Consider the following 24179-nt stretch of genomic DNA (forward strand, 5'->3'; position numbering starts at 1 on the left):
TCAAACATTTATTGACGAAAACAACTAATATTTAAGATATTATGTTGACTTGGAGAGGTTCACTTCGTGAAAATACATCACGATTCGTATATACTGTTATGTCAGTTGATTATGATTTGAGAAATGTATTCCTCTCAAAATTTACTCAAACCGACAAAAATATATAATTTATTAAACCATATATATATATATATATATATATATATATATATATATATATATATATATATATATATATATATATATATATATATAATTAAAGAACTACTGGAATGAACCCAGCCCCATACTTGAGAGCCACTCTTTTGAAATATCTGATTTCAGTCACAGCTAAGTAGATTAAAACACTGAACTGTTTGAATTAGGATCATTTACAGCCTTCTTGTGCTCACACAGATTACAATAATAAAGGCAAGTTCACAAAGCATGATGTTTCACAATGCATTTTGCACACTTTTTATCAAAATACAGGTTAGATGACTTCAATATTCAACATAACTCGAGGAGCATTTGCATTTCCAAGAAGGAGCTAGATGAGCCAGGAAGACAGTGACTGGATACACAAACCGCACTCAAATTACAAATGACTGTTGTATCAAAACACTAATGTAAAATAACTTCATGTTATGGATGAAGCCTGTATAAAAGCTTGGGAAAGAAAAACAACCATATACGTTTCCTTGGTGATGAGGGCCGATTTCTGAAAAATGTTGCCCTTTTTGTCTGTATTGTTTTCCCAATGCTCTCTTCCCCATGCCAAACACATACAGTACGCCGAACACCACAATTAGTTTGTAAGAGATAAACCTACATCATTTCCATGTAACTTCCCACTTATAAGTTCATAAACCTGAAAAGAACCGTCCATAATGCTAAAAAGTAGAAATCAAACAGCTCGTCTCGGTCTTCATGCAATTCATTGCCAAAATTCTTGTTTGTTCTACTACCACCTTTAAAAAACATCATGGTAAATGAGTCATTACTAACTGTTTTCTCTCTCTCTCTCTCTGGGTCGATTTACACTTTGCTATTTAATTGCTTTTTAAATCGCAAGCTGAATTAATTACACCGTACATTAACAGTAATGGTTCTATGCGTGTCCTCTGGAGCAATACAAGACCACTGAGAGAAAACAGACGGGCCCCTCCTTTTAGTAGAAGACACGAGACAGGAGGAACACAGGCCGTGATGAATTAGGGCTGTCTGTTAGTGTTGCGGTGGAGACGGTGATTCACAATGGTGAAAATGTGGGCCTTCAGAGTCACTTAAAAAAAACACACAGTAGAAGTTCTAGTGCTATGACACCCGGATCATCTGGGCCACAGCCTCGTCTCCAGCCTGGTTCTGGTCCTGTTGCTCCTGCAGAAGAACAGGAGAGGAAGAGGGTCAATCATTACCCACACAGCTAATTCAGTTATGCCTCACTCAGCACCTTTAGAAAACATTTCACACACAAGCATTTTCACTAGAGTTGGGAAACCGTGATTTATAGCATTGCGAAAAGCACTGAATAACCAAGAGAAAACAGTGAAAGGTTTATGTTTAGCAAACTGTCACCTCATGGATTTCAGGGAAATCGCAGCTGTTTAGACTTCTGTTTTACAGAAGTGTTTAACGTTAAATAAACTAAGAAGACAAGACCTGATGAACAGGAATATGCATCACAAGAGACTTTTAATGTTTTAATGTTTTTGAAAATGCATTCATTTGCTCAAAACTATGACATTAAAAACAATTAAACATTATTACAATTTAAAATAAGTGGTTTATGTTTTTTATTCCTGTGATAGCATCACCAGGCATGATTCTAGTCTTCAGTATCATGTGAGCCTTCTGAACTCATTCTAATATGTTAATTGTTAATATATTGAAAAAAGTTATGGTGCTTAATATTATCGATGAACTTATTTATTCACCAAAGAATACTGAATAAATCTGTATCAAAAGAACAGAATTTATGTGAAACAGAATTTATTGATTAGTGTCCTAAAGAAAGATAATCTTACTGATCCTAAACTTTTGAACAGTAGTGTAATTGTGTTATTTTTTGCCAGTGAACCTTCTGGAAGCGAGTCAGAATGTTTATTCAGAATAAAAAAAAATAATAATAAAAAATAAAAAAAAAAATCACATGTGAAAAAAATGAAGATAGTCACTACTGTATAAATATGATCAAAGCAGGTCAGAACCAGATCCACTCCAAACAAAAAAACAAAAAAACAACAGAAATGCTTCCTCAAAAGAAATACATATATATTCAAACAATGTTTCTTTTAAACTGGTCCCTCAAAAATTCATTTTCATATTTTTTATGCAGTGATTTCATAATTGAAATTGACGGTTTGCCAAAGACAAGCATTCATACTTTCTTAAACCTCCATCCTGTTAATAATAATAGTGCCTGGATCAAACGGACAATCACGTGATAAGGTCAGTCACATTGCATTAACAATTCTCAGTCTTGAAGAGCCGCATCAATAGAATGCAGGAAATATCAGTGTTTTCATCCTGATTATGTCATGACAGTGAAGAGATTATCTTTTTCCGTTAAATACGGCAGAAATGGAAATCCGAGTTCAGACAGACAGGTCATAAAACACCACACAGCAGATTTAGCAGATCATGCAGTCTGTACGCACGAATGCTTAACTAGCAATGAGACGTGATGGGACAGACTCAAGCAGGCAACAAGCACTGGAAAAAGCAGGAGGTGATGCAAGCAAGAGCAGCCAACGACAGCATGTCACACAAAGACAGGAGCAAGAATGAATCTGAGGTGAGAGTCTATGCGAGGGGCGAAGGGTGCTCGGGCAACCAATGAGCGCTTGTGAGTTCTGTGGCATTGCGTAGGTCTTCCTGCTTGACATGGCCCTGCGCTCTCACCTGCATGGCCAAGGCCATTTCTTCTTTCTCTTTAGGCGAGAAGAACCGCCCGCCGTCACCACGCTTCCTCTGCATGGCGTGTTTGTGCCGTGACTCGTGAAGATATTTCTGTAGGAGAGAGTAAGGAATTAGCCAGGACATGACGCATAATCCTATTTTCATAAATGCCTATTTTGGCATTCAGAAGAGGAAGACTCACCCTTCTCTCTTTAGGGATCTTGCCCTCTGCCTCTAACTTGGCACGAGCTTGGCGTCTCTTTAAGATACGATGATATTGCTTGGCATTAACATACAGCGGCTCCTCTTCAAGCATCTCGGCCCCTGGCAGAGGGATTCGTTGGATGGCTGGCACAGCACCACTACCCGGCACCATCTGGCAGAGCGGGCAAGAAAGGGGCATGTAGAATTAATTCAGTCTGTTACATCCAACAAATGTAACAACTTCAAATCAAATCAAATCAAATCAAATTATCAGTGATTAGTCAGGTGAGAGCTAATGTAATATGGACTGAAATATGATGACACACTAGTGTGAGAAAAGGACACCCACAGAACAGCTGAGTGGATCATTTGAGAAGAGATGACAGGCAGATATCAGCCTTACACTTGAATCAGTGCTAAAGATTAACAGACAGCGGATAGAGGTCGCCACCTTCCACTTGCTACAGAGTAAATCATCAAATTCTAGGAAGATTCCTGAAACCGAATACTATTATGTATGAAATAATAGCTTGCGTATACTGTATAGTCTCTGTCACTATCTACACCCTCATGTTGTTCCAAACCTGTACGATAAAAAACAAAAATAACAAACAAAATTAATTCTTATCACTTTCTTTACATAATGAAACCCAGGATCTAGGGTGACAAGTGACAAAGAAAGCACCCTTCATTATTTATTCAACGTGACCAAATATGGCACGGTATTTGAAAATGCGGCATATTTCAATTCAAATGTTAAGTCATAAAACAGCTTTTTGAAATAATGTAAATCACTGATCACTAATAAACGTCCCCTGTGCCGCTCATATCTCATTCCCACTTCTGCATATTCAAGCTTTCCACGTCATCATCACTTAACCTAAAACAAAATCATCCATGATAACTGCTCACATCAAACTGATATCATTGTATCTAATGTTGTCATTTTTGAGTTTGATAATTAGCCTACTTAAATTTCACTTTTTTGGTACTTTTTGTCATTTTGAAACTTAAATATGACTTAAATATTTGAAACCTAAATATAAATACAAATAAAATATCAGATCAAACCTTACATGACAATTAGAAATGTGATGATAAAAAAAAAAGTGTGTGTTATTTACTTAAAACATTTGGAAAAACATTTGGGTGACCTATCACTTTAAGGCAAGATCACTAGTATGATTCTGCATGTGAAAAGGCGAGCCCAAAATCAAGGTGATTTAGACTTATCACAGCATGCACACCCCCACACCTGTGATAATGAATTAAGGGGATGGTTTAAGTTTGTTAGATACCTCATCAGGAGGTCTTACCATGACCATTCCCCCAGCGTTCACCATGTTTCCAGATACTGGCAGGGTAACGGTGACCGTGCCCTGCCCGCTGTTGGTTGTGGAGGTGTTAGCGGCCCCTGCTGCCTGGACAATCTGAGTGCCTGCCAGGGTGCCTGCTGGGATGGTGATCATGCCTATGGAGGGAAAAGAACAAACAGTTTTAACCTGAATAACCTTCAGGACAAGTGTGTGGAAAAGTATCATCGTGCTCGTCAAACCATGACTCCATTTGATATTGTTCATGTTAGATTTAATGTGCATTAATTGAAGACAAATATATATTGTGTATATTTAAATACCCTGCTGCAGAACTGTGCCATCTGCATTCACAGGCTGGTATACAATAGTCTGTCCTTCAGCTGTTTGGGCAACCTGCTGTCCCTGAACTGTAATCTGCTGTCCCTGTGAAAAACAACACAAGTTCATTTATATAGGCCATACAAGAAAACCTGTGTGAAATTTATATATATATATAAAAAAAAAAATGTCAGTTATCTCTAGGCCATACTATTTCCAAAAAGTAAACAGGGAAGAGAATAGTGTGTTTGAGACCTGGTTCTGGCCCGCAGTGATGGCAGTCTGAGGCTGCTGTATGATGATCTGCTGAGCCTGACCTTGCTGACCCTGCAGCTGCAGAGTTTGACCCCCCTGCAACTGAATCTGACCCGGCTGAACCAACTGGATCTAAATCAGAAACAGCACAAACACATATTCATTTCAACAACACAATCTAAAAACCACACAAAATGATTTATAATAAGATCATTTACTGTTACTTGTAAGACAATGCGTTGATCTAAGCAGCTTCGCACTTACCTGCTGAAGTCCTTGAGCTCCAGATACAGGCACCTGCATGATCGTCTGGCCCTGAGCTCCAGACATGGCCTGTACCATGATGGGCTGACCTGAAGACGTAATCAGCTGCCCGCCACTCACCTGGACCATCAGTGGCTGACCCTGGACCTGAGCGCACACATACACCGAACGTTAGCAAGGGGCCAAAGGGTAAGATAAAGATAATCAGCACAGCATTAGACTGCGCATGCAGGTGTAGCCATTGCACAGGTTATATGGCCACATTTAGTATGAAACCTGAAAAATCCAGCCATGTCTTTCAGGTTCATTTATAATAAATTATACAAAATTTGGGCTGGTGCTAACGGCTGTCATGAGTAAGACAGATTTCCATGTTTGCATTTTTTCCACAAACATGATCGTAGTGAGAATCCACCCAAAAGACAATCATGCAGTTCATCAAAATCCATACAGTGCTGTGAATTCGTATGCGTCTGATCAGCATGAAGTGGTTATTATAACATGCAACACACACTATAGACAAACACAAGTAATCTTACAGTACCGTCTCGGCAGCTATTCTAGAAGCTCTTTATAAATTCTGTTCGACACATTAAAAGAGGTGTATCCCGTTTCGAAATGTGTCCCGAGCAGCTGTTTTGAAGCCTGGGCAACGTGGACAGCTCACTGGATGATCCCGATTGGTCGTAAGTAAAAGCAAGTCATGCTGGATGAGCTCACATCCTCACAGACAGTGTGACATGACGCATGCAACATCACAAGCCTGAAGGTCGGAGTTCACACAACTACCTGGAGCGTCTGCACTTGCTGGCCTGTAGCTGTAGCGACGGGGGCTTCTGTTTGCAGCTGTACTGCTGTTACGGTGCCCTGAGCCTGTGGACATTCCCACATCACACCTTGCTCTGCATCATCTCTTACAGTACTACTAAACGTACTACTAACATTTGTGTGCCTTATTTTGTGTCTCCTAACTTCATTAATAAGAGGTGAAAAGTCTCCCAGTTTTTTCTAATTCATTTTGCTTTATTATGATTGTTATTATTTTTATTCAAAATTAATGTTCACTAGAGTAACACGTTCACAGTGAGGCCAGTGGCATGCTAATAAAATAAGCAGCATCAATCATTTCAATGAATCTTAATTTCATGTTTACTTAATGGGGACCCTTTTTTACTTTTGTAGACTACAAAAAAAATTTGCCCCCACTTTAATACAGACCCCAAAGAAAAGCAAATGCTTTCTTTCTGACATATTTGTTTAAAAGCATGTTGCAAAACATACTGGGTGTGCCCATGTCACACACGCTGTTTTCATCATGACTGAGAAAGTTCATTTCAAAGGAGAGTGACTGTAGGCCACTACAAGAACTGTTTACTCAGACCTTTCCTTGAATTGGAAACCACTTCCTGAAGCAAATTACTCTCATGCCATTTTAAAAATACCACTGCACCTTACATACAGTAAAATTTACAATTTAGATAAGTTTAAAAATGCATGGAAAAAAACAAATAAAAACCACAGTAAAGGTATTTCTTTTCCATATGAAAAGTAACTGATTAAACAGAAACCTGTTTACATTGGCTCTTACCTGCTGCTGGATTTGGCCATTGGCAGCTTGCACCACTATCTGATCCCCACTGGTTGTAGCAGTGTATTGCTCCATCTTTTCTTCCTCACCTAATTTGTTATATATATTAAAAAAAAACATTTTTATTAAGTATCCACTTATTATTCTGTATAACCACAACCAGTAGATTGCTATGAAAACAAATGAGGTCTGACGTTGTGCCTAACTGCAGGTTTGGGCCAGAAGCCAGGTGTATTTTGAGACCGAATCTGTTACCTCGTAAAAGGTGCTTACATTATGTACATCATCTTATACTGCCTACTTAGGGTACGATGTTTTGAGCTCCACATACACAGTTAAGGGCCGAAAAGTTAACAAGAAGGTCTAAATCATTTACATATTCGAATCATTTTACAAACCCCTTCTAGGCGGTTTGTTTGGCGAACAACATTTACGTTCCCCCCTTACTATGAGAAAACCAAGGTAACTAAAATGGGCTGAAATTGAACCTGCTCTTTAATTAGCACAAGAACAGCCCCATATTTCCCAAACATTAGCAGGTCCGTCTTTGTTTTGGACTGCACTAACAGTATCACTCATGTCCAGCTTCTGCGCTCGCGCTCACTCCCTCTCGCATTAACCGATTTGATTTCTGTATTTTTCAGAATTAGTCATTTGGTTGGTCACTGACAAACCAATCCGTGTTGTCAGCTACCATTTCCCTTAGAGCAAGCGCAACCCTTTACCGTTTCTCCGGTTGTCCGGTACCCTTCTGATTGGCTCCACTACAGATCTCAAAAACCCAATCAACACAGTGGTGCGGACAAAATGGCGCAAAATGAGCCACACAGAGAAGAAAGGGGGCAGGCTTGACGCATGTGATCAACGAACGGAGCCGAGTTTTGCCGAGCAGAAACGAACCGAGTCGGAAAGGATCGAATGACTGGTGCGCATGCGTGGTTAAACTATGTGCTTCCGGTGCAATGTCACCGTGAAAGAAAAGCAAGAAGAACATGTGAGTGTTTTACAGGCGCTGTTTACAAAACGTGTTCACATAGTATTTGACATTATATGGTTGCAGAAAACCGAAGTTCGAGTTATAAAAAACAGTACGGTATATTTGACCTTTTGAGTAACGTTAGGGACATTTAAGTGCTTATTTTTATGAGCTTACGTTTGATAAGTAATGTAGAAATATGGCTGATGTGATGAAATAAAATGCTGTGTTAAACGTATTTGAATTTATCTTTTTAAAATTAAATAACGTGTTTTTTTCTCTCATTTTGAAAAAGCACATATGAATATAAGAAATAAAAAAGTAAATTAAATAAAATTACCTTTCCCATGTTTCGTACTTTCCCAGTTGATTAATCACAATACATTAAAACGGTTGTTTGACATGTTTTTTGAAATGCTTTGTTTAAAAATGCATATGATGCATTATACAATTCACTTGCATACACTGACAGAAGAGAAATCTGAAGATTGCATAAAACTAGGTTCAGAATTCTTTGTTTTATTTTGCCAAAGGTTTAAGTTTTTTACTGAGGGGTTTCTGGATATCTCTCGTTATCACTGTTAACAGCCAGTAAAATATATCAGTGCATGAAAAAAAACTTTGACAATGTATTTTTATTGAAATAATTCCTGTTCTTTCAGTGTACTCTTCTCTTCAGATTTTTCTTCAGGCTCTTAATAGATATTAAGTGTAAATATTACTTTTTATATTGGATTCAACTGCAATTTTAGATGTCTTTGTGACTGTACAGAATGGGCACGCCGTGGAGAATGGCCCATATGTTGGCCACCAAACTGGCCCTTTTCCCAGGACCCGCTGCCTGCCAGGTTTGTCGGCATGCCAGTCGAGACGCATACGGGTGGATGTCACAGAGGTATTCTGATTCACATCCAAAACAGAGACAACAGGAAGACGTGTTCGAAGATGACCATGATATGGATCCGGCAGAAGCCAAAATGAACTCTATCATTAGGTAAGTCCTTATGCAGAAAAATATGCACAAAAGCTAATGTTGCTGTCTTCATGCATTAACATTATTTCCTGCGCAGTGAAGAGAGGAGAAGGCGTAAGGCAGCAAAGTTTCACATCATCAAGAGAAAAATGAGCAGTCCTGGAGCCCCAGAGAGAAGACTCAACTGGGATGCTATTCAGCAGATAAGGTATCAGTATGAATATGTTTAAAATACTTAAATTCTGCCTTGGAGGACTTTTTAGATATTTGTTACACTCCTATTTAAGTATTATTAAGTAAATATTATTACATTTTAAAACATTTTAAATCATTCTAATATGCTGCTTCTTTATTATTTTAAGTTGAAAACAGTCTGGGGGTTTTTTTGTAAATAAAATACAAATTATATCTAATCTATAGATTTATTTTGGTACATTCCTGCATACGATAACATAGGAGAATAATGTAAATAGCTATATATAATAACATATCTTGAATCTTCCCCATGCCTTTCTTTTTACAGGTACTTAAAGCAGGAGTCACCAGAGGAGTGGACACTAGAGAGATTAGCAGCAGGTTTCTCTGTGAGCCCTGATGTCATTTCCAGAGTCCTCCGCGGCAAATTCGTCCCATCAGCGGTTCGAAAGCTAAAACAAGACTCGAAAGTCTTAGCTAATACTGCGCCACAGTTTCTCAGAGATGGCAAAACCGAACAGTCCGGACTGTCAAAGACCTCAGCACCAGCCATTCTCTCCTCTGGAAACACAGGTGCCCTAACAGCACGGAGTACGGGAGCGCTCGCACTGAGGGACACCGACACTAGACTCGTGCCCTCTAGTGGTAGCGTACTACCATCTCAGCTATCAGCGACTCCTGCTTTACAAGAGCAGCCTGACTCTGCAGCTGATATGGACATGAGGGATGATTCAGAGTCAGATGAGGAATGGGATGGAGTGATTCTGACCGAGGAAGAACTAGAGCACTTTGTACAAACACTGAAGGAAAAGCCCAGTCCAGTGGAACAGAAGGGAAGAGAGTTTTTTGACAGTGAAGGTAACTTCCTGTATAGAATTTGAGTGGCTGCAAGCCATACATGTTGAAAAACACTTGTTGCTCAAGTCTAGGCTTGTTCTTGAATGAATATTACTTAGTTATAGTTTGTATATATGGCACATTTTACAGTGCCTACCCTTTACATTTCATTTTTTTTTTTTTTTTTTTGTACAAAACCACAAAGCAGAAATAAATAACACAACATTAATGGGACAAATCAATTTATTTCTCAAACAAACAGTTCTATTCCAAATATACAGAGCAAAAATAAAAGATAAAGTCGGAATTGCTGTATATGTACAGAGCTTCACAACTAATATATACATTAATTTTGCACAGCAAGAAAAGTGTACCACCTCTTATAAATAAAATCACTGCCACAATGGATATCATTTACCTTTACAATATATTTCATTTGCACTGCATCTATTACCCCAAGCATGGAGAGCAACTGAATGTAAGAATGAGAAATAAGTCATAATTTGTTCTAATTCCGTTGTATAAAAAGTTTACACAATTTGTCAAAGAATAATCATTTTGTCAAGCCTCATTACGAGCTGTGGTAATTCTTACTGAAATGAGATTGTTCTCTTATTTTAGAATTATTTGCAGATGAGATTACATTTCTTTGGAAGGCGTAAGATATGCCTCCATGCTAGGCACTTGAATCAAAATATACACTAGATTTCTATACCTATTAAACACTATGTAACTCATAATCTTTGCGTTGGAGATTGTCATCTTTTAGGAAAATATGAGATTTTTGTTTAGGTACGTGTAAGCGATTATGAGAAATTTTGAAATGGCTCTAAATGAACTGTAGAACTGATATTTAAATACACACTTCATAGAACACTCACAGCATCAGACATCAAACATCTAAGCAAACAGGAAGTGCCAGTGGAAATGTGCTAAACTGCTCTATTGCATTTGTATAATCGAAATGAAATCGCATGGCCAAAGACCACTGCCACACATAGAAATAATAAACACATGCAAAATTATTACGACTAATGGTCTGTCACACAAACACTGAGTCAAGTTTTATGTGTTTCTGTGCACAACGGTTAAAAAAAACAAAAAAAACAAAGTCACACTTTTTTTCTTGATAACATGGGACTTTCCTGCTGTCAAGACAAGAACCAAGAAACAGCACAAATGTTGAAAGCTAATAAAACAGTTTAACTACAAAATTTGATTCGGGCAAAGTTTGTACACAAACTACAACTGTATTATATAGTACATGCATTTGCATCATTGCTCGGTTCATAAAAATATTTATTATTACAAAATCTTTCCTAACCGTCAGAGAAATCGCTTTTATTTGATGTGTGACAGCAGCTTACAAATGAATTGTTTAATATGTGTCATTTATCTTCATGTTCTACAGCTATTTGTCCAAATATCAAATTCCTTCTTTATTAAACTCACAGCCTATAACATAGCTACACAGTTTTAGGTAAGTAATAAATCCTAAATTATAAATATTTTCCCTTTTTGTCAAGCCAGATCTATTGCCTAAATGCTTCTCAGCATGTTATTGCTATTTTCATTAATGCACCTGATTACTTACAGCAAAGTGGACATTGACAGCAGTTATGATCACATTCTGGTGATAAACACAGTCAGGGTTCAGTAGCACAGTATTTAAATCTGGGATGCTTGCATTACGTGCGTGCGATTTGATTCATTGTATCCTGTTGCTGAATAAAATTTCTGCTCAAATAAAAATCTGATATGACCACGAGGATAAATAATACCTCTAGCTCTCACATAAGGGCATCTGTACATAAAAAGAAAGCAAGTATTTTACAAGTGTCCCACTGACAGTCTCATCAAACAAAGGTTTGAACCTTTAAAATCGCGCCCAGAAGACCCCGATGTCAAAAGCAAGAACAGAAACTCCCACATACAGCATTTTAAACGCTTCTTCACTGCTTTAGGCAGAGTTACATTCAAAAGCCTCTTCTACCGTAAGAACGCCTTCCTATTGGTGGAAAAGCAACCAGGTTTCCTCCCGTTGGTCGAGAAGCAAGGAAGTGCATGACGTTAGCTGGTAGATTAAGTCTGAGAAAGCTGACAGCTGGTTTGTGCTTTAGGAAGATAGAGACAGCAGCAGTAATGCCTGAATGACAGGAAATGTTGCTTCTTCTGCTCACCTAATGCTCTCTACTCAAGTAGGTCCTGCAAAACAAACACAATCATTGAGAAAGATAAGTACAACTACTTGAAATGTCAAAGTAGAATACTTAATATACAGTGACCACACGTCCTCTTTTTACTGGCTGGGATTCTTCAATTGCCTAAAATGTTCAGGTTCTGGCGCTTTTTTTTTCATACTTGCTAAAGTAATGACTGAACAGTAGTTTCACCAACAGCATGCAGGCACTATACATAATCAACCTATCATGACATGTCTCCTACAATAGGTTTACATGCATGCAATATGAATTTTTTTTTTTTTTTTTCAAAATATGAGTTTCATATCATCTCTCTAAACCTCTCCTTTCCGTGAGCCTACTTTGCTCTGATTGGTCAGACTGCCCAGTTTGTTGCGATTGGTCTACCGCATACAGTAAAACTACGTGTTTGAGGGGGGGGTCAAGCTGTTTGCAGTCAGCCAATGTTAAGCATAGGTAGGAATTATGCAAACGCGTTACGCATCACGGAAATGGGATTCAAATTACTAAGGATTTCATTTACAACTTTCCCGATCGTTTGCACTCGCATACAGCTACACTACACACTACATGAAAGGCAATATTGGAAATGGGGCACTTTGAGACAAACATTTAAATGAATTGATTAGCATGAGATGGTCCGAATCTGTACCTCATCTGAGTCATCGTGGAAATCATTCTTGGGTGCTCCGGCAACATCTGTGTCCAGAGGTTCATCTATGCCATTGGCTTCCACATTATGTTGTAAGACAGAGTATCTGTGTACAAGGAACCTGTAAAATACAGACAGCGAGGACAACTGTTTATTTTAGCCGAGAGACTTAAATATATTCTATATGAAACACTTAAAACGTTTGAAGAATAGACTGACCTTCCGCCACAGACGTACTTCTTTACAAACAGAACTCCAAACACTACAGCGGTCAGCAGGATGGCTATGACGATCGCAATGATAGGGGCAGAATGTGAGGTAGATTTATCTGTCAGCAGTTGAGGCTCCAGCAGGTTGCTGACGCACCTCTTGCTCAGGTCGATCACCCTTCTTTCTGGTTCTTCTCCTCCTTCACATTTATCGCCTGGAATCTTTCGGTACCTGTTAAAAAATAACAAGCATGAAACGATCTGCATGTTGTTTCTAGACAAGCATGTGCTAACCAGATGCAAGATGAAAAAACTGTCTAGTGTCTAATGCTAGGACAAAGCATTGATCCTGAAGAAACGGTGAACAATCGAGAGGGCATTACCCATTGGTCTGTAGCTGTTCCTTTTTCCCATGGATGCAGATCTCCAAATCGTGGCCTTTGAGGTCAGCCTGTTCTATGCATTCTGAGCTGTTCTCCTTACGGTAGTATCCAAAGTCACTAAAGATGAGGGCAGAGATTATTTGACATATTTGAAAACAGTAATTTGTAATTATATCATTATAATACAAATTATAATCCAAGGTCTAAAATTATAAATCTTTTTACGTGATAAATGATTGTAAATGTCTAGGGCATGGTAATTAGAAATAATGTAAATACATAATAAAAACCAACATCTCATAATAGTGTGTTTACAGGGTTATTATAATTTGCTAAATCCGATTGAAAGTTATTTAAATATAAATGATAAAGGCAAATAATTAAAAATAAAGAAAAAATAATTATGAAATATGTCAAATAAACCAAATATAAATTACAATACATAAAAATTAAATATATTTTTTTATAGAATAACAAAAAAGTAAACAAGTAAAACGAACCAATACATTTCTCAAACTAAAAATAAAATGAAATTTCTAGAACCACAAAAAAAAGCAAAGCTATAACGTCTGTTCCCACTCACCACAGGAAGTCATCCAGTGTACACCTGCACGGCGTGGGCTCCTTCGTGACTATGTAATCTCTGCCAATCCAACACACCGAGTCCTTTCTCACACGCAGGAAACGTTCCTTATAACCCAGCATGCAGCCATCGTCAGGGTCGCTGATGTCATCGGAGTGTGCCAGCCACTGCACGTAATCGTTCCCCTGGCCTGGGAACCAGACGGAAAGATTATTTCGCGTTAAACTGAATTATATAAAGTGTAACATGCCTTGGATTTTGTGTGGTTCAATGAGAACTGGTCACTCACAGTTACGTGTCAGCAGGTCTTTAAAGTCAATGGTGTAAGTTACCCAGTGGCTGATCAGAGCATCTTCATAACCCCACAGACTCACATTCACTGAGCGGGCACCAGGCTCTGAGGCCAGCCCTGTGAAGAACATCGGCGTCTGTGTGAACTTATAAACGTGCCAGCATTGCCCCTCATCAGTGGAGAACCTGAGAGACACACAAGCAGAATCAGCTCTGCAAAAAAGCTACAAAACAAATCTAAATATTAACTAATACAATAAAATCTGATGCTAAAATGACACTGAAGGGGGTTTGCTCACTTGATCTCAGAGATGGGTATGGCTTCGTTGTGCTCCACCGCCACCAGCAGGCCTCCCGAGTCCAGGATGGCGTAATGATGCGGCCCCTTCAGAGCCTGCAGCCAGGAGTAGCCTCCGTCATCAGAAACATACACATCAGGAGTCATCATTGAGATCGCGTCGCCTACACTGCCTAAAATAAAAAAAAATAAAAGTCATTGTTTTTGCAATTCTATTTTGTTCAATTCAAGTCGTTTCACTGCCAATTCAATTAAAACACTCAAATATTTAAATTGGCCACAGAAGGGAACTGGACTTTAGACTCTTTCTTATAAGACTGTGTGCATTACCGTGAGCCAAAATAAGTCCCACAGCATTAGGTTCACTAATTGGCAGCATGGGAACATTCAGCTTCATGGAGGTGCTGTACGAAGCATGAATATGCAGACTACACTGCACAGGAGAAAGACAACACATGTTAAGTTAAAAAAGACATACTGTTAGAAGCGGTCTTCTCAAGTATTATAAAACGTATATTAAAACTAATTATAAGTGGTTCTTACCATTTCTGGATCTTTGGCCGTAGAATCACATTTGGTGTTTAATGGTTTCTTCAAAGGAACCCATTCACCTCCCTGATCAAATGATATTACCGTCTGTACTGAGCCATCTTTAGCAGAAAAAAGAAATAGAGAGAAACAAAAACATTTTTTTAAAAAAGCCTTAATCAAGGTGGATTTGGTCATATTTAGTTTTGAGTTTATTTATTTATTTATATTTATTTATGTTGCCATTGCTTGTCTTACTCTTTATGGTTACTTAACCATTACTTTTTCTCTTTTTTGGTGAATGTTAATATTTTAAGTAAATGCTATGTGTATATTGCTATGTTTATAAAAGGTTTAATAAAAGCACAGTTCAAATGTGAAAAACAAACATTTCATTAATTATACACGCTACCATTTTAAAGTTCAAGTATTTTTTTAAAAGAGCTTAATATTCTATTCAGCAAGAACACATTCAATTGATCAAAAATGACAGCAAAGACATGTAGAATATTACAAAAGATTTCTATTTCAAATAAATGTTGTTCTTTTGAACTTGTTATTCAAAAAAATGTTTTGAGGATCATGTGACACTGAAAATTACATTGAATTAATTAAAATATTATTTAAAAATATTTTTGTATGGTAATGATACTAAAACAACACATTCATCACATTCATTATTACTTTTTGCTGAAATTTTAATTATATCTTGGCAAGCATAAGAGATAACTTTCAAAATAAAAAAAAAATAAAAAAATCTTAGTATATATAAACAGTAGTGTTTGCAATGTTAAACATCATATGCATACTCAATTTTACATTTAGAAAGTAAAAAGAAAGCTATTGCTTTATTGAAACTACAGGAGCAATCGAATGTTAAATATACACACAGACTATAAGCATATGTCTGTCTCGTGTAGGATGTAGTCATACCCTCTGCCAGCACGCTAGTAGTGAAGACTCCTCTGAGGGAAGTGACGTTCGTGAAATCTGTCTCACCCCCTGGGGTCGTATACAGATGGCGTTCTAGAGACTTGGAATACACAGTGCCTCTGTCATCTGATACATAGATGGTGCCAAACCCAGTGTCTGAAACACACACACACAATACAGTTAAAAGACACAGAAACACTGGGGTCTATCAAGTAGCACAAACGAAATGCTATTGCTATAAGCCAGCAATAGCATCGACCAATAAAAGCCCAATAAAATGTGAGTTTATGCAAAGATTATGAGTTTATGCAAAGTTAGGTTGTAATGTAACCACATGTATCTTGGTTATAGTAAATAAAAAGCAAAAACTCACCTCCTGGTTCATCCACATGCATGAAGACCATTTCATCATTGGCTGCCAGTATTGAATAAAACTGCTCATGGCCGACAGGTGGAAGCTGTGCCATGTTCCACGTATCACCTTTGTCTACCGACACATGTATTGCCCGTATCATGTCCTAAAGAACATGCACACAGTTAACACATCACATTCGCGCATTTATATATTCAAGACAAACTCAGAAAGACCATCATTCACACACCTCAGACGCTGACGGCATTACGTTTCCCGATCCAGCCATAACTGATGCAAACAGGAAGCGCCCCCCGATCCCGAAGGAATAGATCCTTTCTGCGACTGTCTTAATGTTAACACCAAGGTCAGTTGACCTTTTCAGCACCAGCACCCCTTTATCGTCTGAAAACAAAACACATCAAACAGCGAAGTAACATTACTACAGGACTATATGGGTTAAAGAGTTGCTAATGCTGCATTGGCCGCAGTGGTGGTGTGCTTTTCCATAGTAATAACACAAAGTTTGCTGACTCAAATCCACTGTGGGATGCTAAATTCTAATTCAGAATGCTTCTGACAACATTTAATCTAAACTAAATTAATGAGCTCTTGAGCAACACCACTCACAGGATGCTGCATCATCTCCTCTGACACTGGTGCAAACATATGCACTCATTGCCAAATATAGGAAACAGAAAGTGTACACTTTTACTCAATTGGGCTCAGCGGTAAGGATGGGAGCTGACAGCACCAATGTGAGATTTGCTGGTCATGTACTAGTGTTCATATGTTTTGCAAACTAAAACATTTGGTATTCAGTAGTGCTGTCGACGTTAACGCATTAACGCATGTGATTAATCAAACATTTCAATGCATTAATATATATTTTTTTAAATGCACAGATTAATGTGATTGCATTATACAGCATATATCTTGAAAATATTTACATGTACATACATTCATATACTTACATTTCTATATTTTATTTTGATATACAAATATATTAAATATATAAACATAACATATTTATTTTATATTTGCATATGATAATTACAAACTAATAAATAATAATAATATATATATAATACATACAAATCAATATATATATATATATAAATATAAATATATATATATATATTATTTACATAAAAACTTTCCAACTGGTTTTAACTCTGAAATCTCTCTGAAATCTTTCTCATTTAGAATAAATCAATTATATACAGTATATACACAATTGCATATAATCGAACACATTGGTATAAACACACATTCATGTCACGAAATCATACATCAACAAAGCTATAAATATTACTCACAGCAGGATCCATTGAGGTTGGTGGAGAAGAACAGAGTATCTATTCCCCTGTGGAAAGAGGAAGAAAGAATTGATCCATGAGATTAAACACTAGAGACCTCATAAAACAATGCAGTCAGATCAGTTCACTTCTTATCAAGCATAATAAGTAAAAACATGCTGCACACTAAAATGTCAATAAGGAAGAAGACATAGTTTGTGACAATCACCTCACAAATCATGTTTTTACATTATAAATAACATATGAACAATGCAACAAGAAACTGGTCACATTGATTCTCCATTAAAATTCATGGCATTGTTGTAACAGGATAGCGAGGATTGTCTGAGATCATATGGCGTATTGTTAAAACTAGACTTAAGGGAGTGACTCGGGTTGAGGAGTCTTCAGGCTGTCACACTGCTGGAATATTATCAACAAACCAGGGCTGTTATAGTTAACTAAAACAAAAATTTGAAATAAATTCAGCAAAACCTAAAAAAAACTACATACAAATACAAAAACAACTGTAAAAAAAAAAAAAAAAAAACAACAAATAAATTAAATGAAATTTAAAATATTTTTTATATTTTTTCACTCTCTCTCACTCAAATATGTACAACATATAAAACCTGGTGAATGTCTTTAAATACAACATCTAAACAATGTTATAAGGTGTGGTAACCATAGCATAAGCGTAATAATTGACTCTTGTCCACTAAGTTATTACAGTTATTAGGAATTGTAGGTGCAATGGCCACTCTGCTTCCAAACCTCAGGGGTTTGTTCTTTTCTAATAATTCAACAGCCTGTCATCACTTATTCCTTATATGTGATCCTGTACCACAAAACCAGTCACAAAGAATCAGTTTTTTGAAATTGAGATTTATGCATCAATAAGTTTTCCAAAACTACTTGAAAGTCTAAAACCTTCAGGGTTCCAAAAAATCTAAATATTGAGAAAAGTGCCTTTATGATTATCCATATAAAGTCCCTATCAATGCATATTACTAATAAAAAAATTATATTTTTAAAGAAGGAAACTTCTTATCAACATATCTTCATGGCATGATCTTTACTTGGCATCTTATTTATATGATAAATAATCACTGTTTTGTTTAAAAGGGTGTCTACCTTCAACTAATCTAAATCTTTTAACTTATAATAATTTCAGAGTAATGTTTTTCATAGGTATCATTTAGCTGTCTTCAGTATCATTTTCTATTGTGGTATTCTAATGACTTCATCCTCCAGGAAGTGACACCATTTGTGGCAGATCATCGCTTTAACACCAGATTCGAAAGAATTATGAGATGTTTTGTGGTATCTCTCTGAATCATTCCAAACCCTCTAAAAAAACAATTTTTATGATAAACGAAGTCAAATTTCCGTTTCTGATTTCAAATTCAAAATCACCCACGCGCCTTCCATTTGCACTCTGTCAATCTTGCCATTGCATAAATAACTCAAGTTTGAATTTAAAAAATGTAGACAAAATATCTAAACCTAACCGTTCCGTTTCTGAAACAGTACACTTATATTAATATTTCCTTAAATTACAACACAAGCATATATTGAATGGTGTAATTTACATACAAACATGATTTTCATTTAAGAAGGGACTGCACGGTGTGACTTTTCTGGTTTCTGAAGTCATGCGTGACCTTCTGATCTTCTTTTCATGTCTAATGCCATACACTGTAGACTCAAGATAAAGTCTGACTGATCTGACCCAATTTCCTACTGCCGTTTTGATCCTGTCTTTCAAAAAGGTGAGATACTGTTCTTTTTTTAAAACTAGGTTACTTGGAAGGCTGCAGGGACCACTGAGACTGAAACTAACCAACAGTCAGGAAAGCTTAGAGGAGGAATAAATGAACTGTACGGTATACACACGAAAGCTTAAAGGTTCGCACACAGATCTGGCAGCCTTGGTCAAACATTGAATGTGTAAATGAATGATTAGCCTCGCTAAACTTCCTTGTCGAAATAACTACTTCCCCGTTCGAGTGTATAAATAAAAGTTAGTTAATAAGTTAAAAACCGGAGAATTGAACTGTAGTTCGATGCAGCAGTTTATATGGAGCAGGCCAGCTTCCTCAGACATTTGAAAACTGAGCCGTGTGGAAAAACAGGGTGACTCAGCAGAGAATGTCTCGTGTTGCTGCCATGGTGGCCATATTTGCATGTTTGTGTTTTGTGTGTCCTGGATGTGCAGCCGTAAAAAGAACGATCCAGAACATAAAACAAAACCAGCACTGCTGCATAAAGTCACTCCGCCCTGAACACATTCCTAGAGCCGTTTTAACAATCATAAAGCGCTTACCATTTGGCCACGCACACCATCTCATGGACTTTGTTCCATTTTTCACCAAAGTCTTTAGAGATCCAGAGACCACGCTGAAAAAACAGCAGCAAGATATTATGCAAGTTATTATGATAATAGGCACTGCTTGAAAAGCAATATGAATATAAAGCCCTGTGTCTTCTTGTTTTTTAAATATACACTCAGGAAGAGAAATATTTACAATAATGATATTTAATACGCTGTCATGTCATTTAAAAAAGCAGAAAACAAGAACTCTCATCAGTTCAGGAAACCTCATATGCGTTGATGGCCTTTTTGTACTTCACCATGAGACAAACTAAGGTCTTAAAAAGGTCTTAAGGTCTTAAAAACAATTGGTCAAGTGGTCATAATGCATACCTTCTGGAATAATTACCTCCTAAACTGATTAAATGGCTCTTAGCAACTTTCCATTTGATGTCAAAAGCTTCGGTCTATAAGGAACCAATGCTTTAAAGGCTCTCACCGTGACACTGATGGCTGCAAGAACATCTGAGTTCTGAGGGTTGTACATTATCTGCATTAGTGGGTGGAAGGGCAATTCTGTGTGTTTAAAGCTCTTGCCAAAATCGCTTGAACGGAAAATTCTGGCACCACTGCCTCCTGAAGCATCTCCCGTGAGGATCACCTGTAGGAAAGAATATCAGGACTTTAAAGTGCTGTCACAAACCTGCTTAATTGCATCGAGTACTGAAACATCAGCGAAGAACAGAAAGTCCAGCTGGTCTATTTTTAATGTGATTGACACAGTGCATTTAAATATCTACAGGTCAATTCAGCAGAAACATCTTTAACACAACAGCTCCCCAGCTCACGTGGGCTTTCAAGTCGGATTTTTGTCACGCCTTTCCCACCTTGCCAGATTTTTCCGGGCCGATAGTGATCCCAAAGTCAGTGCTGATGAAGGTGTTGTTGATAAGTTCTGTGACATCCTCAAATGACTTTCCGTAGTTTTCACTGTCGCAAAGAGAAAGAGATGAAGTAAAGCAAATGCAACGTGAATATTGCAAACACACGATTAAAAGCAGCACTCACCTCCTGTACAGTTTAGACTGACCGAATCGCAGGAAGACTATTGGCATCTGAAATGTTGTCAGGGCCAGCACTACCTAAGATTGTGAGGAGACGACGGCATTTTAAAATATATAAAACCAGTTGTTTTAAACTGTTTTAATGTATTTTTGATCCAATAAATCCAGTCTCGTTAAGCATAAGAGGCTTCTTTAAAAAAACAAATACTGCAGACTCTGAAGCTTTGAATGGCAGTGTATGTATTGTTTTTATTACAGTAAAAATAAGGACTTCTTGGCATGCCCTTGAATGTGCACTGGGGGTAAGAGAGAGGTCAAACTGGTTATGAGTGTGCATTTGGCAATAGGCCATATTGACAGTTGTGTTTATGTTTCTTTGTGAGTCTTGTGAACAGCCAAAGAGATCTGGGAAGATTATCTAGACAGTCTAAATTTATCCCTAAAGCTAAAAAAGTCCTGATCTAACCTTGAATGGAACTTGTAGCATGGCAGAGGTTTCTTCCGGCGACTTCATTTTAGAATTGGCGAGCATATGATAGTGTGTGTACACATAATTAATCAAAAGTGAAACTCACCCCAGTTCCATCCCCCACCCAGGCCAGAGACACAGACCGACTGATATCTTGAAAGGTAAACTGAAAGAAACACATTTTATTAATATTAAAAGTGCATCATCGTGGACAAGCTATTGTTATTACACACACGTTAAGGGTTTTATTGCATGCCCTAGAAAGACGCTATCAGACTATGCAAAACACATGATAACCTTAAAGAAAACACTGAATGGGAAACCAAGCAACAATACTCAGAACAATTGACCGTTGGATCTCAGAACAATGCAGTGGACACTGATCTGACAAATTACAGAGAAAAAATAAGGAATAAATTGTAAAACTGAAGATGACATGTAAACACTGCATTATATTTCCATCATCTGTTTGGTTTAGATACAGCAAGTGTCTTTCAACCTTTTTCATTTACAGGCCCTCCATTGTGAACATATCACACTATTTAAAAATATTTACTCTGGTATTTCTACTGACAAACATTTTATTAACAGAAACTGGGGTTGTTGATATATTAAAATCATTTACACAATTCAAATTGCTATTCTATAAGTTTCAAGATTCATGTTTTACATATTTTCATTAAAGTAGTTATTAAAGAGGAACAATGAAAAATCCATTTAGATCTTGATCTTTGCCATCTGAAATGTTATTTAAAAAAAAAAATTATAATTCTAAACATACAAACCCTTTTTACAATCATTCCCCATTTTTGAGAACTTTTGGTTTAGATGTTTTGTAATTTATATTTAATTTTAAAGATGATGTATCATTGATCCGTTTAAAAAGTCAAAAAACAAATGCGTGTCATTAAAATCTCAAATCGCTAGTTTCTCTTCTCTTCTCCGTTGTACACTTCGAAAGAATGAAGTAAAGTGACTAAAAATACTTTCACTTTCTTGCACTGGACTTTATCTGTGACCCTTTAAATTAGTGTTAAATACCATCTACTGTTTCTGAATCCTGTCTAGAATTAAACATATATCCAAACACTAAATAAAAGACCAAAAGGTCAGTGCAAGTATAATCCTAAAACACTTTGTAAGACGGGTTTTCTTTCGATTAACGCAGCTCTGGTAGTTCCTGTCACCTCTTGTAAATTCACGATAACCTCCAACAGAAAGACAAAACACAGTAGCACTGTTTGAAAAAGGTTAACACATCTATGAGCAACGAGCACAGGAAGTTTATCTGAGGGTTGTTGAGATAGAGGTGAGATGATGAAGCTTCACCCAAGCCTCAAACACCTCTTGATTGTTTCAGCTCGTCTGACAAGAAGCGACCGAAAATATTTCAGACAAAAAGGAAGTCACTTTACATCGCATGATTAGTGTTCACTGCTCCATTTTATAACATTCACGCTTGCTTGTATTATAAAGTACGGTTTAGAAACAATTAGCATGCATTAAAAAGGCCTGGCTGGTTGGAAAAAAAAAGGACACTCAAACAGGTTGTGGTACCAGGTTAACTGGTTCTACAACTTAAGCAATCAAAACTACGCCTACTTGTCAAAGAGGGCCTTCAAACACAACCATTAGTATTTCATAGCTATAAAAGCAGAAGATAAAAAAGAAACGTAACTACAGAAAACATAAAAACGCTACAATCGTATGTGTACGTTTTGAAAACGTCCTAGCGAAAAATTAAAACGTGCACGTTTCACATTATTTACATAATCTAGTGAGTTTTAAATTACCATTTAAACATGCATTATTTAGAAACAACTTGTTCTGTTTTTAATGTTATTACTTATTACTGTTATTACTCCACTTACTAGTCCATAACCATTACATTACTTCTTAATTAAATAAGTGTTAACATAACCATTTGCATAAAACACATTTACTAATTAGTTTTTAAGTATGTGACATACGATGTGAAATACGGAATACAAAAAAGCTGTCTAGTTAGGCTTAGTGGAAGATGCCTAGATTTCGAGGCTGCATCCGTGTTTCGAGTGAACTTACGTTGTGCGTATTTCTAGTTAACTTGGTCTCAAATCCATCCAACCCATTACAGGAGTCTGGTCCATCATCTGCGCTCCTTTTCTGGACGTGATGGTGGATAGGGGAGATATCTGCATCCGATCCTGTTCCGATTAGACTTCTGGCGGCTACGGGAGACTTCACGTAAACCCGGCGCGCGTTATACGATCCTGGTTCCACATGGAAATCCACACCAAATGTCATGGGAAAGAATAAAAGTGCAATAAAGTATCCTAGGCCTCTCATTTTTCGCCTTCACTGTATTTCCAACACGACTGTGTTGCTGTTTAAATACGCATTAATTCCTCTGTGTCTCCCTCCTGAGCGGCTGCTGACTGTATCAACAAAAACAGACTGCCTGTGACAGCGAAAGGTCCCTACCGCTCATATTATTAGCGCTGCCTCCTAAGTGAGCACATCAACGCCCTTTTTTATTTGATCAGTGACAATTGATCGTTCCCTAAGATCGCAAATAAAACTGCACACCAACCAAGCTGCTTTAACAGACTGTAACCTTGACGGTGTTTCGAATTAAAACACTTGCAAAAAAAAAGCAACCAAAAAAACATAAAGGCGAAAAGAATGCACCTTGCAGGGCCTGCACCTGATTGGCTGCGGCGACTGGTGCGATTTTCTGATTGGTCCGAGGTCGGACATACAGGTTTCTGTGAGCCCGCGCGGTCAAGTTAGTTCGACGCGTCACGCTTCAAAGAACA

General features: G+C 37.4%; 3 protein-coding genes across 11 annotated transcripts; 1 reads left to right on the top strand and 2 right to left on the bottom strand.

Annotated features, from left to right (window-relative positions):
- Window positions 1-427: 427 nt before the first annotated feature.
- nfyal (nuclear transcription factor Y, alpha, like) lies at window positions 428-7656 on the bottom strand. 8 transcript variants are annotated; one of them, XM_043246530.1, is made up of 10 exons: window positions 7551-7655; window positions 6826-6914; window positions 6024-6110; window positions 5238-5384; window positions 4974-5105; window positions 4721-4823; window positions 4401-4555; window positions 3083-3256; window positions 2884-2991; window positions 428-1359 (listed from the first exon to the last, which is right to left on the bottom strand). In XM_043246530.1, exons 2-10 carry the CDS (start codon window positions 6898-6900, stop codon window positions 1297-1299), a joined length of 1044 nt encoding a protein of 347 aa, XP_043102465.1. In that variant the 5' UTR covers window positions 6901-6914; window positions 7551-7655; the 3' UTR covers window positions 428-1296. The 8 variants fall into 8 exon arrangements, with proteins under 8 accessions (XP_043102465.1, XP_043102464.1, XP_043102468.1 ...); XM_043246529.1 differs by having other exon boundaries at window positions 4383-4555; XM_043246533.1 differs by lacking the exon at window positions 6024-6110.
- A 32-nt stretch (window positions 7657-7688) lies between these two features.
- On the top strand, window positions 7689-10214 carry ngrn (neugrin, neurite outgrowth associated). Of its 2 annotated transcripts, none has more exons than XM_043246543.1 (4): window positions 7689-7819; window positions 8574-8795; window positions 8872-8982; window positions 9298-10214. In XM_043246543.1, exons 2-4 carry the CDS (start codon window positions 8575-8577, stop codon window positions 9848-9850), a joined length of 885 nt encoding a protein of 294 aa, XP_043102478.1. In that variant the 5' UTR covers window positions 7689-7819; window position 8574; the 3' UTR covers window positions 9851-10214. The 2 variants fall into 2 exon arrangements, with proteins under 2 accessions (XP_043102478.1, XP_043102477.1); XM_043246542.1 differs by lacking the exon at window positions 7689-7819 and adding an exon at window positions 7857-7913.
- On the bottom strand, window positions 10032-23990 carry sort1b (sortilin 1b). Its single transcript, XM_043246424.1, has 19 exons — window positions 23446-23990; window positions 21488-21547; window positions 20917-20990; window positions 20736-20838; window positions 20348-20509; window positions 19861-19934; window positions 17556-17602; window positions 16487-16641; window positions 16258-16402; window positions 15885-16040; window positions 14967-15073; window positions 14754-14856; window positions 14425-14596; window positions 14124-14311; window positions 13835-14024; window positions 13252-13368; window positions 12879-13100; window positions 12660-12780; window positions 10032-12011 (listed from the first exon to the last, which is right to left on the bottom strand). Exons 1-19 carry the CDS (start codon window positions 23707-23709, stop codon window positions 11997-11999), a joined length of 2475 nt encoding a protein of 824 aa, XP_043102359.1. The 5' UTR covers window positions 23710-23990; the 3' UTR covers window positions 10032-11996.
- Window positions 23991-24179: the final 189 nt, after the last annotated feature.

This window comes from Puntigrus tetrazona, chromosome 8 (genome assembly GCF_018831695.1).
Source record: "Puntigrus tetrazona isolate hp1 chromosome 8, ASM1883169v1, whole genome shotgun sequence".
Classification (NCBI taxonomy): Eukaryota; Metazoa; Chordata; class Actinopteri; order Cypriniformes; family Cyprinidae; genus Puntigrus; species Puntigrus tetrazona.